The 13830-nt window shown below is 48.7% G+C and overlaps 1 protein-coding gene across 2 annotated transcripts in view; it reads right to left on the reverse strand.

The window, feature by feature from the left end:
- Nucleotides 1-13830, reverse strand: part of CDH23 (cadherin related 23) — a 498190-nt gene that overhangs the window by 21005 nt on the left and 463355 nt on the right. Inside the window, exons 43-52 of one of the 2 annotated variants that reach the window (XM_077821918.1) lie at nt 12340-12447; nt 10789-10891; nt 9364-9489; nt 8946-9149; nt 7428-7886; nt 6109-6225; nt 3503-3727; nt 2737-2906; nt 1834-1971; nt 1381-1500 (exon numbers count right to left, since the gene is read on the reverse strand). In XM_077821918.1, the coding sequence (XP_077678044.1) occupies nt 1381-1500; nt 1834-1971; nt 2737-2906; nt 3503-3727; nt 6109-6225; nt 7428-7886; nt 8946-9149; nt 9364-9489; nt 10789-10891; nt 12340-12447 (1770 nt within the window). Of the gene's footprint in view, nt 1-1380; nt 1501-1833; nt 1972-2736; nt 2907-3502; nt 3728-6108; nt 6226-7427; nt 8427-8945; nt 9150-9363; nt 9490-10788; nt 10892-12339; nt 12448-13830 lie in introns of those variants that run through there. The other variant, XM_077821919.1, reaches the window with a different exon arrangement.

The raw sequence follows: 13830 nt of genomic DNA on the forward strand, positions 1-13830 counted from the left end.
TTTGGTAAACAAAATGCTGACTGACTCCAGCAATAACAATGGCCATTGCCATGTCTCCAAGCACCTCTAGGAACAATGACTACAGCAGCCCGCACCTAGCAGGAAGGGAAATAGCTGTTTCAACAGAAGCTCCCTGCTAGTTACCAGACAGCCCAGCCCCACATCAGGGACTTCTCCCCAAGCTGAGCAGCAGCCTCTCTACTCGCATTATGGAAACCCGGGCTTTGGCAATGGTGTAGGAGGCATGACAGACTTCTCCAGTGGTGGGGGTCAGGTGGTTATTGCTCAGGGACAACCAGGCGAGATAATTTTACTAGTTCATAGAAAAGCAGGGGGCCTTGTTAGGCGTCCCTGCCCAGAAAACTCAAAATCCATTGCTCCTTACAGGTTCTTCAGAAACTGCCTTGTCCCTATAACCAGCTGAAACTGCTGCACATAACACTGATTCGCAGGCAGACGTGAGCAGGAGAGGGTAAAGAAGCTAGATCCACATATTGTGGCAAGTGCTGTGGCACTGGCGTGAAAGGACAGAACGGAGAGCTCAGAGCCACTGAGTTTCTTTTCTACCAAGCCTGACTTCCACGAAGCTGTAGCATGTTCAGCCGTCCCTTCCATGATCCAGGTCAGGACTTAGAGATAGTCTGTGCAATGACTCTAGGCAGCTCTGGCTGTGTTCAGTTCTGGGAGCTAGAGATCCAGAAAGAACTACAGGGTCTGTCAGTGTCCAGTAGCCTCAAAAAAATAAATAAATCCTCTTTATATTCATTACAGCCGAGACCTGTATCTTACTACACTCACTACATAGCTCAGTGGGATCTGCACTCTGCATTCTCCTATCTCTTGGCCACACTGTATTTTCTGGGGTTGTTTAAAATAAAGAGTGCAGTAAACTTGCAAAGTCATATTGCTAGAGAATAGATGTGATATGATCACAGCTGCATCCATTAATCCCACAGTTGCACCGTTGGATTGTCTGGACACTGGCATGTAACCACTTCAAATACTACATTGTCCCCTTACAGCATAACATACCAATGACTCTGCCCCAAGGTAACACTAAGAGATCCCATCTTGAACTGCTGGCACGTTCTTGTGGGCGCTCCCTTTTTTATACTGGTTTTTTTCTCGGGCTTCTCTGCTATTTCCCTCATTCACTTGCTATCTGAATTTTCTTTTGCCACTTCCTTCTTGGACTCAGATGCTCTCTCTCTCTCTCTCTCTCTCTCTCTCTCTCACATACACATTACTGCTCTCTTTTCCTATACTCTGTACTCTGCAAAGGCCTTTCTACAGTCCGAAGAATGCTCACAAACCCATGGAGCTTTACACCTATGGCATAAAGATGCGTCTTAAACCCATCCCAGTGTTGTGGCGTGGTACCTGCACAGAGTTCTCTCGACGGTTACTAGAAATGTCCCCAGGGTTGTCCCTTGCTACAGCAGTCAGCGTGTAGTGATCCTTCTTCTCTCGGTCCAGGTCCGACAGGACATAGATATCACCCTGCAACACACAGACCTTCAGAAAGCGAGTGGCTGTTTGCATGCCATTTCTGTGGTAAACTGACTGCTGGCTAGTATCAGGTGATTAGTGTAACAGAAATAGGAGAAGGTCAGAAGGGAGGGGGAGAATCCCCTTCTTCAGGCTTGACTCCTCTTTCCCAAAAGGGGAGGGGGACTTTAAGAGTTCCTTCTCCTCCCCCACAATTTCCTACAACATATAATGAGATTTTGACCCCAGAGGGCATTCTGTCAGCAGCAGTCCCCTCCCATTTAAAGTGCTCCTGTCCCATATCCCTGTTGTTAGTGCAGTACAGCTCCATTCTTCACCTCTTACCGTGTTGGGGTTTATCCCAAACTTGCCCTCTCCATCTCCCAGGCTGTACTGGATGAGAGCAAAGCGCCCCGAGTCCGCATCAGTGGCCCTGACCCTCAGGATGACCATACCCAGTGGGACATCCTCAAAGACTGGCTTCTGCAAATGCAGAAAGAAAAGGAAGAGAGAGAGGGCAGGTGGTTGAGGGTTTGACCCACCCACCCACCACTAGAACCAACAAAGCATTCAGAAAAAACTGTGTCTGGAGGATGAGTGAGTGTTCTCTACTCTTTTTATGCAGGGGAGGTTTTGCTCTGGGGCATGAGGGTGGGGACTAAAACGCTTTCCAAATTTTAACCACCAGATTCTGCAAATGTAAAGCTTTCATTTAAAATTTTAAGCTTTCATTTAAATTCTATGAACATTTAACCCTTCTGGATGGGAACAATACCCCCAGAACTGAACTCAGTGCAGCACCTATTAATCCTGAGTCTGCAGAGAGAGAGCCTGAAATAATGGCTCTGAGATAGGTGGGAAATGGAATACACACCACACTGGGTGCTCACTCTGGAACCTAATGATGACAAGGTAAATACCAACATTATTATCACCTCACTACTTACCATTTTAGCAGAAGCATACAGTTAACATTCTTGCAATCGAATCTTAGCTAAACATTCAGGGCCTGGTTGTCATTTGCACCAAGACCCCTTAAGAAGTGTCAAATCAGCAGCTTTGCCCTTGGTTTTATTAGTGTTTTGATCTCCCGTGTATGGTTCTCATGGGATTTTAACTAGTAAGCACTGTGTAGTACACAATATTTTGGCCTGCACACATCAGCCTGCCACAATGGCCAGGTATGTGTCCCTCCCATCACGTCAGCCCCCAGCAACACACACATTCTGACTGTTAAATCCCATTCACCTGGTAAGACGTCTGGCTGAAGATGGGATTGTTGTCATTAATATCCACAATCTGGAGATACACTGGGATCTCAGCTGATCTCCGGGGAGAGCCGTTGTCTGAGGCCCGGACAGTGAAGTTCAGCCATTGCACCTCTTCATAGTCCACAGTGCTATTTGCAATGATCTTCCCTAGAGAGAGCAGACTCTGAAATGAGAACCCCTCTGAGCCCTTTCACCGCTGGCCTTGCAATACAAGACACAGGCCGATAACGGTCATCTCATTTCTATAATGTCCATTATGGAGGGAGGGAGAGGATGTTCTTATAGTTCTACATATGCATGGATCATGAAAACTTCCATAGGATGGGTTCCACTGCTTGAGACAATCACTTCCTCAACACCACTGGGATCAGGATCAACAAAGTTGATCAAGACTCTCTGAGCAGTGCTGGTGTGGGGGCCAGGGGTGGGGGAGAACAGGGAGAGTTGGTCTAAGAATGTGCTAGCTGTTCAATGCTGGTGCTGACAGCTGTAAGGAGACAGCCTTGGTGATCAGCATCATGCCTTCAGTGATCTCTTGGCATGTAAAATAAGGAACCGTTCAATGTGAGTAAGGATGGCTGTGATCTGGTCCTCTGTGAATCGGGCTGTGTAAGGATTGTACAAAGGTCACCAATAGATTAGTCCTCACCTCAGCGTCTGCATTCATGCCCTCCCCACTGTCCCTTTGATAGGATTTAGAGGTTCACAGGTGAGAACAGGAACTCCTAAATTCCCCCACCTACCTGCTTGGAGGTCTTCAAGTCGGGCATACCCTTCAGGTGAAAGGTTCAGCAACTCATAGGTGATGTGTCCATTGGCACCTTTGTCTGGGTCCACTGCAGACACAGAAATCAGGGTGGTCCCTGGCGTGGCCCCTTCCACAATCCTCTCAGTGAAATAGGTGGCCCCAAATGGACGGAATTGGGGAGTGTTGTCATTGACGTCCAGCACGTTCACTGTCAGCTTAGCTGTCAGGGCAGGGGAGGCGGAGATGGAGGGTGAGAGTAGATGGATGGGGACCACATGAAAAAGAGACAGGATGAAAGAGATGCAAGTGGAGAATGGGAGAGAGAGAAAGAAAGGAGGGAAGGTAAGTAAGAGGTGTGTCAGATCCTCAGCTGATGGAATTATGCAGCTCCACTAAAGTCAACAGAGCTCAGTTGATTTGAGGATCTGGCCGGAAAGTTTAAGTTTATTTTCATTCCTTCAAGGAGAGCTCTGGGCTTGTGCAGAAGCTGCTCTACCCACAGCCTGAAGCCCCTGCTTTGTCTAGTTTTGATGCCTAGCTCATTGCTGGGAGAAGGGAAGTGAAGTTCCACCAGCTGCTTCCAGAACTAAGATAGGCCTGACTTATTCAATGACCCTCCAGCAGACTTGAAAAATTCTAGTCATTCACATGTCCACAGGGCAAGTCATTTTCTCTGAAGGGAAAATAAAAGATGAGTAGTTTTTCCATCACCTTGATCCTGGTAAAGGCGCCTGGGCCTGGGCTGGTGAACTCTTGCAGGAGTTTTGCAAGGCTGCCACCACTTATAGCTTTTTCAAAGAGCTGTAGTCAGTTAGACAGAACACTGGAGTCTTTCCAGGCCCTCTCACCGCAATTCCAGGCCCCAGGTCAGAACAGCCAATGGGCCAGTCAACGTGGGCCGCCTGATATTTGGGCGGTGCTGCACCTGCGTTGGCTGGTGCCCAGCGAGCTGCCAGCTGCGCTGCTGGTGGCCAGTGAGCTGCTGGTACGGCCAGGTTTTCCACATGCCTGCCCGGTATGGTTGCCAACTGTCTAATTGTGCAAATCCAAAGACCCTTGCCCCGCCCCTGCCCAGCCCCTTCCCTGAGGCCATGCCCTGTTCTGCCCCTTCTCCGATACCCCACTCCTACTCACTCCAACCCCCCTCCCTCTCTTGCTCGCTCTCCCCCACCCTCACTCACTTTCACCAGGCTGGGGCAGGGGGTTGGGAGGGGGTGCAGGCTCTAGGAGGGAGTTTGGGTGTGGGAGGGGGGTGAGGGGTTGGGCTCTGGGAGGGAGTTTGGGTGAGGGGTACGGGCTCTGGGCTGGGATGCGATAGGGGGTGCAGGGTGCAGACTCTAGGCTGGGGTGCAGAAGGGAGTCAGGGGGTTGGCGCTTACCTCGGGTGGTTCCCGAAAGTGACTGGCACACCCCGCTGGCAGCAGCTCCTAGGTGGGGGGACAGGGGGGCTCCATGTGCTGCTGCCCACAGGCACTGCCCCTGCAGCTCCCATTGGCAACAGTTCCTGGCCAATGGGAGCTGCAGAGTCGGTACTTGGGGTGGGGGCAGTGCGTGGAGACCCCCCCCCCACCAGGGGCTGCAGGGACATGCCGTGCCGGCTGCTTCTGTGAGCAGCGCAGAGCCAGGGTGGGCAGGAAGCCTGCCTTAGCCCTGCTGTGCTGCCTGCAGTGGCCAGGGAACCCCGGACCCTTTAAAATCGCCTGGTCCACTGGGCAATTGCCCCCCTTCCCCCCCACCCCCCGTTGGTGAGCCTGACTCTTCCTACCTGACAGGTAGTAGGTTATCAAGGCATCCAAGAACTCAGGACCAGTGACCTCAGTAATGGGCATTACTAGCTGGGGTACATTATTTATACAAAATTAAATACCAGTTCAGTCCTACGCAAAATCTAAGAATGCCATGGTTAAGGCGGTGCTAGAATGGGGTAGGATACCCGGCTTGGTCAGTTATAAGCACATATCTTTCCAGTTGCAGACCTACCAGCAGCCTGTAGAAATAGAGACGCAGTGAAGCATACCCTCGGGTCACAATATACCCTCCTGCCTAACAGCACTTTTCTCTTAGTCACAAAACACCTACTGCTGTTACAGCACATATGAGCTTTCTTTCGGCCTGGGGCCTGCAATATAGCAGGGGGCTGTTTTGTTAGGGAAAAAAATAGATTTTAAAAATAAACCCACGGGGATCAGCAGGAGGAATAATGCAGCTATAAAGTGGAGGAAGCATCCCTGCTATTCCAGGTTTTGGTCCCCATCCTGCTCTCCATCAGATCATCTCCTTCATGCAGCATTCATTGCTTTTCTAGTTCTGGGTCCCTGCTTTGTCCTGACCTCCACACCCACTTTTACTCTATTCCTGGCATCCCCCTTAGCAGAGGCTGCAATCATGCCAAACTGCAGCATGGTTTGATAATGTGGAAATACAGCCATTGGGGGCCTTGCCTGAGAATTTATCACTTCCTGCAGGTGTAACCACCAACAGGGTTTGAAGCCAGATCCTTAGCCAAAAAATGCCACAGCCCCAACTGATCTGCGGCCCAAGCCTGACTCTCACACTGGAATGTGAGCTGTCTGGTCTTGTCTGCAGCAGGAGCTCTCTTACCATTTGGCACGCTGACGGAATGGTCAACAACGTCGCTGGCATTATCATGGACAGAGATGGTGACTTCATACGTTGCCACTTGCTCCCTGTTTAGGGAGGACTTAACCTTCACAGCTCCTGCAATGCAGAAAAGGAAAGAAAACCACCACTTACATGGATTGTAAACTCCACAGCTGCCCTGCCTGATTCCTCTAGGCAGAGGGGCACAGAGCACCAACCCCAGGAACACCTCTATTACCCCATAAGCCTCTCTGCCCCTGTGTGGTGGCCTCCTGCCTTTCCCTATGTCATTTATAGATTAAAAGGAAAAAAGTCAACAGGCAAAAATTCAGCTCTCAGCTAAAAGCACCCCCACACCACCCTGCCTCACGATGGAGCTAAGTAGACATCAATCTGCTTTAGCAACTGTCTGTGTTTGTGCTGGGGACAGGAAGTGAATTCTGAACTTTGGGGCCAGATCTTCAGCTGGTGTTAATTGTGTAGCTCCGCTGAAGCCATCAGAGCGACTGCTTCACACTGATGGGGATCTAGTCCTTTATTTCACTCAAAGTCCTCGTCATAGCCATGGGGGTGAGACGTGCAGGTCTCTTCAGCCTTTTTTCATGAGTCAGCTTTCCACACCTGAGCTTGCACTAAATCAGTCCTGTTGTTCCACAGCACAAGGCCCTGCATCACAAAGAGACCGGAGGCATGCGATCTGGGACTGCGGTCTCACTGGCAAGTGATATGTTCCTTATGCCCACCTCTCCATACACCAAAACATGGAGAGCAAGAGATCACTTACCCGAAAGATTCCCCCCACCCACCAGTGAGACGCTGCTGAGGGGGTGTCTGCATTCAGTCTGCGAAGGCTAAACAACAGCCAGCTGCATGTGTCAGGGCTGCTCCCTCATAGCGTGAGGCAGCCAAGCACCCAGCCAGTGATGAGAGTGAGCATGGTTATGACTGAGATGGAAGGGAGTCAATGGACGAAGTGGACAGAGGACTGATTGAGATTGACACAAAAACAGAGAGATCAAACCTGCCAGGCTGAGAGCCATAAGGAAAAGAAAAGGATTAGTTAGTTAGTTAGTTGGCAGTGTAGTGCTGTCAAAGTGCAGCTGAGAGAGCGGACAAGGAGAGTGAGGAAGACTTAAGAGAAAGGAAGAAACAGACAAAGAAGGGTGGCAAGAGCAAGAAAGGGCTAAAGAAAGACAAAGAGAGAGAAAGTATGACAAAGGGAGGGGAGGGAGAGAGACAGAGAGCAGACAGGGATGGGAAGAAGTAGAAGGGGGAAGAGAGAGGCCCAGCCATACAAAGAGTTTCTCTTGTTCTTGTACCTGTTTTAAAATCCACGGCAAATGCTCCTTGCTGGCCCAGCACTAGAGCATTGGTGTCATCCTTGGCCAGAATCTCAATGATGTAATATTCTAGACGGGGGTTGAGATCTCTGTCTATTGCTGTGACCTCAGCGATGATGGTGCCAGGCACTGCTGACTCGAGCACGCTGACCGTCTGGATCGGGTTGATGAACTCTGGCCGACAATCATTGACATCATCAACAAGGATGTTGACGGTGGAAGTGCCAGAGAGAGGGGGCATGCCTCGATCCACAGCCACCACTGTCAGCCTGTAGGTGTCCCTTTCTTCCCTATCTATGGTGATGTTGGCCACACGGATTACTCCGGAGTTGGCACTGATCAGGAACTTATCCTGAGCTCCACCCTCGATCCGGTAGCTCAACTGCTGGTTGAGGCCGCTGTCTGCATCTGTAGCCATTACCTGAAGGACAGAAAAACCTGGGGGGGAGGAAACCCATACTCTGACATTTGAGGCTTTTTCATTCCCCTAGGTCACTTTCAGCAAGTGAACCGCCAGGCTGGAACAGTCCAGGGGTTCATCTAATCCACCATCCTCTCGCTGTGAGTGGCCAATGTTGGAGGCTGCAAATGAAGCTCTAGTACCTCTATAACTAAACTAACTTTGTAACACTTTACAACACATGGAAATTTCCGCCTCCCCAAGCTATGCCCTAAGCATGGGGAGTGACAGCCCTTGCAAGCTCACAGATGAAAACCAACAGACAGCTGCAAGCAAAGCAAATAAAGGCATAGATAAAATCAAACTGGTGTCTGGCTTATTCATCAGGTGTCAGAGGAAAGTGCAGAGGGAAAATCACAGTTTTCTGGTGTAATACAAACAAGAGAAAAACCTGGACAACTTTGTAAAGATGATTGGCAAATTCTCTTTACTGAGTCCGACCCATGAAATTGAGAGAAAACTGAGCAACATACATGTACGTACACATTTGACATGCAGTACCAGAACTATCTGTACAAATCCACATTAGCCAGATGGCAACAGGAACATCATGTTCTCGGTGTCACTGGAAGTATGGAGAAGTGCCCTACTGTGCACAACCGCACTATGCCAATGGCGACATCGGTGGTCTGGACTGTGAAATCAGACTGTGCACAATGCAGACACATCACTCCTACATTATGAAAAGAGGAAACATGCAACCCTGTGAAAAAAATGAAATTGAGCTTCACTCCGGTAGGTTAGCTCCTTGATGGAGTTGTAGCCCATGATTATTCCTATGGACAGAAGAGACTTCTTCAGCCATCTGCTCCCTCACCTATAAGCTGTCATGCTACTGGCAGGGCACTGCAAACATAGCCCCCAAGTCCCCAAACTCCCTTTATGCAAAATCCCTTCTTCCTCACTAACTGAAACCCTGGATCCTCCCAGCCCTGATATCTTCTGTCCTTTTGTTTTCCCCATGGGTGGTTTCTCTATCCCAGTCCCCGTCTCCATCTCTGTCCCATTTCCTTCCCATACAGTGGTATCAGCCTGACCTGGGGGGCTGTTTTCCTGCAGTTGCACTGTCACCACCGCCGGGTTAAATGATGGCCTGTTGTCATTATCGTCCAGGATGGTCACAGTGAGCCTAGCAGTGCTGTTCAGCTTGCCAATATCCTCTGCCACCAGTGTGAGCTCAAGGCGTGGGTTCAGGAAGGCTTCCCTGTCAATCACTCTGCCAGGTTTTACCAAAATGACACCTGGAGGATAGTAAAAGTCAGCCAGTAAAAAAACAACCACCAAGAGGCAACTTCAAGAGAGGGTGCAGACTGGATTCAGGTGCAATCCAACAGCTTTCAAGCGCTAGAAACATCGGTGCCTTGGAAGGGACAATGCTACCCCATAGCTCTATATTTCAGGAAGAGCCTGTTTTGACAGGGCGCCTTATAACCAGGGTGAGCGTGGCTAGCTTACCTGTTCTGTTGTTGACAATGAAGAGGTTCATTGGCATCCCCAGCAGCTGGTACCTCACCAGTGCATTGATGCCCTGATCATTGTCCAAAGCTAGAACTGGACCATTGAGCACTGTGATGGGAGTTCCTGAATCAAACAAGAAGTGTTAGCAACTGGTGGCAAGACCTTCATGGACACCTCCTCTATTCCTCCCCCGCCCAGTGACCTGTGACTGATAGCAACAAATGAATGAGGCAAACAGAGTGAGGTGACATGAGACAGTGAAATAATGGCTGTTGCAGCCTTGGCAGACTGACTCAGGAAGCCCGTAGGGAGAATTCTAACGCCCTGCTAAAAACAAGCAAACAGAGCCATCAGACCCTTTGAACCGACCATGGTGACGTGAAAGGTACTTCCCAGCATGCTTTGCAGCAGAGTCTTGCTTTCCTGATTTGTCCCTGAACTCACCCTAATATGTATGTCTGTGTGTGAGCATGTGTGGCAGGGACATGGATCAGGGTGTGTGGGAGTTTGCTAGCTATTTTGGATGCACATTAGTCTCAAAGAGTATTTTTGCAAATGCACTGATCAGCCAAGTTGTTACCAGTGTCCGAGAGCCTTTAAGGAGTTTATGTTCCAAGCCAAACAAAGACACTTGTGATCTCAGAGTGGGAGTTATTTTAAGGGGAAAAAGGGGGAATATTACTCGTGACGGGGGGAGCTGAACAAAGTAGTTATCTGGTATAGAGTGCAGAAGCCAGACATTTTACTATACTACCTCTAAAAGCAAACAGTTCCAGCAGCGAGAGTTACCGAAGGCTATTCCCTACACTAACGAAACATATAGCTGCTCGACTTGTCCTGCTTTATGGCAGACAGAACTCACTTAGTCTGAAATAACAACAATAAAATGCTGCCATATTTCAGCAAAACATGACAATAGACAGTTGGGCAGTTCGGTTGTCCTAGAGCAATTAGCTTCAATTCAGAACACATGGCAGGCTTTGCACCACAGTCTATGACTTCAGGACATGGAGATCATCGGCTAGATAACAGAACAGCGCATTTGCGTAATGCCACCCAGATGTTTTATTTCTAAAGGGATTGTCTTGTTGTGGGACAAGCAGCTGGCTAGAGTGTTACTTTGGTCGAAAAAACATCCACTTGCATAAATTGAGCCAGCGTTCTCTCCATGTTTATCTTTATCACCCTGTACCAACATCCTAGCCCACATCAATACCCCCTCTGAATGATCTAAAACGTTTCATTGCTCAGTGACATTGTCAGGATTCAGTTAACGCTGTTCTATAGGACAGCCCATGGAGGAGGGACTTTCTTCTCCAGTGGCCATCCCCTTCATCTGGCTGGAGGTAACTGGGATGGGTTGGGAATCAAAGAAAATTCCTGCAAGTTTAGAATCATATATTAAAGGGAGGACAGACGCACCTGCTGGGGAGTTCTCCATCACCTCTGCCTGATAAGAGCTCTGAGTGAAAAGTGGCCGGTTATCATTTTCATCTGCTATTGAAATCACCAGCAGGTCAAAATCCTAAGGTGTATGAATAAAACAAAGAAAAGGGGATAGTGACTACGATACCTGCTCCTCAACTCACTTCCTGAATCAGTGTCTGACATGTACCACCTCATTCAGTTCAGCACCATGGAGAACTTAGGCCATGTGCAACCATGGAACTGCATTATCAGAACATAACATAGGATCTGTAATGCCTCTACCCGGATGCCTGGGCTTCATTCCCAATATCATATAGCAATATGAGGTCTGGGACAGCAGAGTAGGGGAATTACACATCCTTGGGTATCATTCTGTAAATGCAGTTCCAGGGCTGAACATGGCCAGGCTAGATGCTGCATTACTATTATACCATGCCATTTGGAATATAGGTTTTGCACCAGGGAATTTAGGCTTTCACCATGAAAGGGTTTAAACCATACACACAGAGTCTGTGGAATTAAAGAAAATATTGTCTCCCATGTCCTGTTTTATTTCAGGCAGTTAAAGAGTTAATAAAGGGGAAAGTGTGACTTCCCAGCAACCTCCTACCCACACTCAGCTCTGCAGGCAGCAAATGGATGCCATCTGCAATCCTATTAGACCACTCCATTTGGTCTAACTGCATTACTGCTGCCATACTGCAGTACTGCATAACATAGTCTACATACAATGCAAAGACACAGCCTTGCTACCTTCAGACAGATACTCTTATGTAACAATATATTCCTCCACTTAAACAATCAGAGCAGAATTATACATTGTGCCTCTTTAAGGGAGGCTGGGAGATTGTGAAGTCAATCAGGTGGAAGAAGTGCTGCTTCCAGAGATGGCAGCAGGCCACTTGCAGTTTCTACTCCTTCTATCTCTAGAAAGGAGAGGGGGCTGGCCCCCAGAAGCCTCCAGGTTCTCTACAGGAGAACCTGGACACACAGGCCATAGCATGTCTGTTCTGTTATAACACAATAGTGGGTCCAGTAAACCATGTTACTCAGCCACAATTGCAATACCCCCAGTATGTTACAACACAGAATCCTAGAACTACAGAGCCACACGCTAGTATATCATCTGCACCATGTTCCAGAATGATGCCCAGGAATTCATAGCACAGAAATGCTGCATTATCTCTTCTAGCAACATACCACCTTGTTCTCTCTTGTACTGCTGTATCTCACTGTATTTCAGAAAGGCCAGGTGAAGCGAGTTGTCGCTGGGAGACCATTACTAAAGTAAAGGCTGGGTAAAGATCTATTAAGAAAATTCTAACCTGCATGAAAACAACGTGGGAATGGTTTTCTGACCCGGGTGGGAACTGACAGAGAAATGCTTGGGCTTGGGTCATCCGCCTCTGGAATTCAGAAGTTAATTTGGGGGAGAAGGTTGCCCTAGAAGTGTTTTCAGTGAACAGTCCACCCCATCCCCTGATAACACAAGAAGCCGCCACCCCTGCTGCTTCAATGGAGAACCCCAGCATTGTCCATAATTACCCGCCTGGCATTGCGCGTGTTCTCAGGATTGTCCTTCACTGTGACAGTCAGCCTGTACTCAGCCACCTGCTCCCTGTCCAAGGGACGGCTTACATAGACGATGCCAGTCTGGTGAGAAAAAAGGAAGGAGAAAGTTCAAATAGAAATGGGCCTCCCCATGCCAAATGATGATAAGAACCAGCTACGGGTGAGGAGCAGAGAACCTGGAGCTCCACAGGCTCAGTACGTGGGCCACACTGAGTCTCTAAGTGACTTGCCGCATGGTCAGGCCACAGAGCAGTTAGTGGGACTCCCCAGAGGAATTCTGGCTGACTCAGCTGAAATTCCACAAGAGGAGTGCTGGAGCGGTGTCACCTTTTGAAAAGACACAATGCACCCTCCCCTCCATACCAGTCCAGCTGTGCTGACCAGTGTGCACAGAGGTTTGATGTATCATGACCTCAGCACTGCCCCTGTCAGGAGCAGGAATCTACTGCCAGCAGTGGTGCTAGACAGTCACACTGTCCTGCACCCTCTAGTGTGACTAGAGCTGGCCTATGCAGCAGCCAGAGATGGGGAAAACTGCTCTATGCTCTGTCTACCCCCTGTCGTGCACCCACACAAGCTGGAATCTGGCCCTTTGTAAATAACGCAGGTGCAAAAGTGGAACTGTTTGTGTGTGAATGGTAACAAGGCCAACATTTTCATGAAACACTCTACTTTTGGGTCCCAATAGAGCCTTATTTTCAGAGGTACTGAACACTGTCACTTGCACTGACTGAAGCTAGAATTGTGGATGCTCGTTGCCTTGGGAAAACCATGCCTTAAGACCAATAATTGAGGCACCCTGAATGATGAGCGGCTTGGAAAATTTGGCCCTTAATAGGGTTGCCAACATTGTATTTCAAAAATAAGGGACTTTCTTCTTAGCACCCCCGACCCACCCCTTCTCTCGAAATTATTAATTATTATTATTAATAATAATAAGTACTCACCTGCATTCATCAGGGGTATTTCTTGCTGCTTTTTGCAGCACTCAGCAACTCCTGATCTTGTTGTACAGAGATGAAGAAATAAGGGACTGTTGGCAACCCTAGCCGTAAATGACCATGCAAGGTTTGAATTTTCATGCAGTAAGTTTCTCTGTGGTCAGGCCTTGCCCTGATTGTGTGTGTTGCTACTGTTACCAGGGTGGGTACATGCTTTCTCTCCCCCCTTTGGGCATTTTCATACTGACAGTCTTTTGAGGAATTTTTCTGCAGGGAGGGTAGGGTATGGTCTCGACTCTAGAGTAGTGGTCCTCAACCAGGGGGACATGTACCTCTGAGGGTACACAGAAGTCTTCCAGGGGGTACATCCACTCATCCAGATATTTGCCTAGTTTTACAATAGGCACATAAAAAGCACTAGCTAAGTCAGTACAAACGAAGGCCACGTCTACACTTACAAGCTTTCAGCGGCACAGCTATACTGATACGGGAGAGACCGCTCCTATCAATATAATAAAAGCAG

The sequence above is a fragment of the Eretmochelys imbricata genome, chromosome 7 (assembly GCF_965152235.1).
Source record: "Eretmochelys imbricata isolate rEreImb1 chromosome 7, rEreImb1.hap1, whole genome shotgun sequence".
In the NCBI taxonomy this organism is placed as follows: Eukaryota; Metazoa; Chordata; order Testudines; family Cheloniidae; genus Eretmochelys; species Eretmochelys imbricata.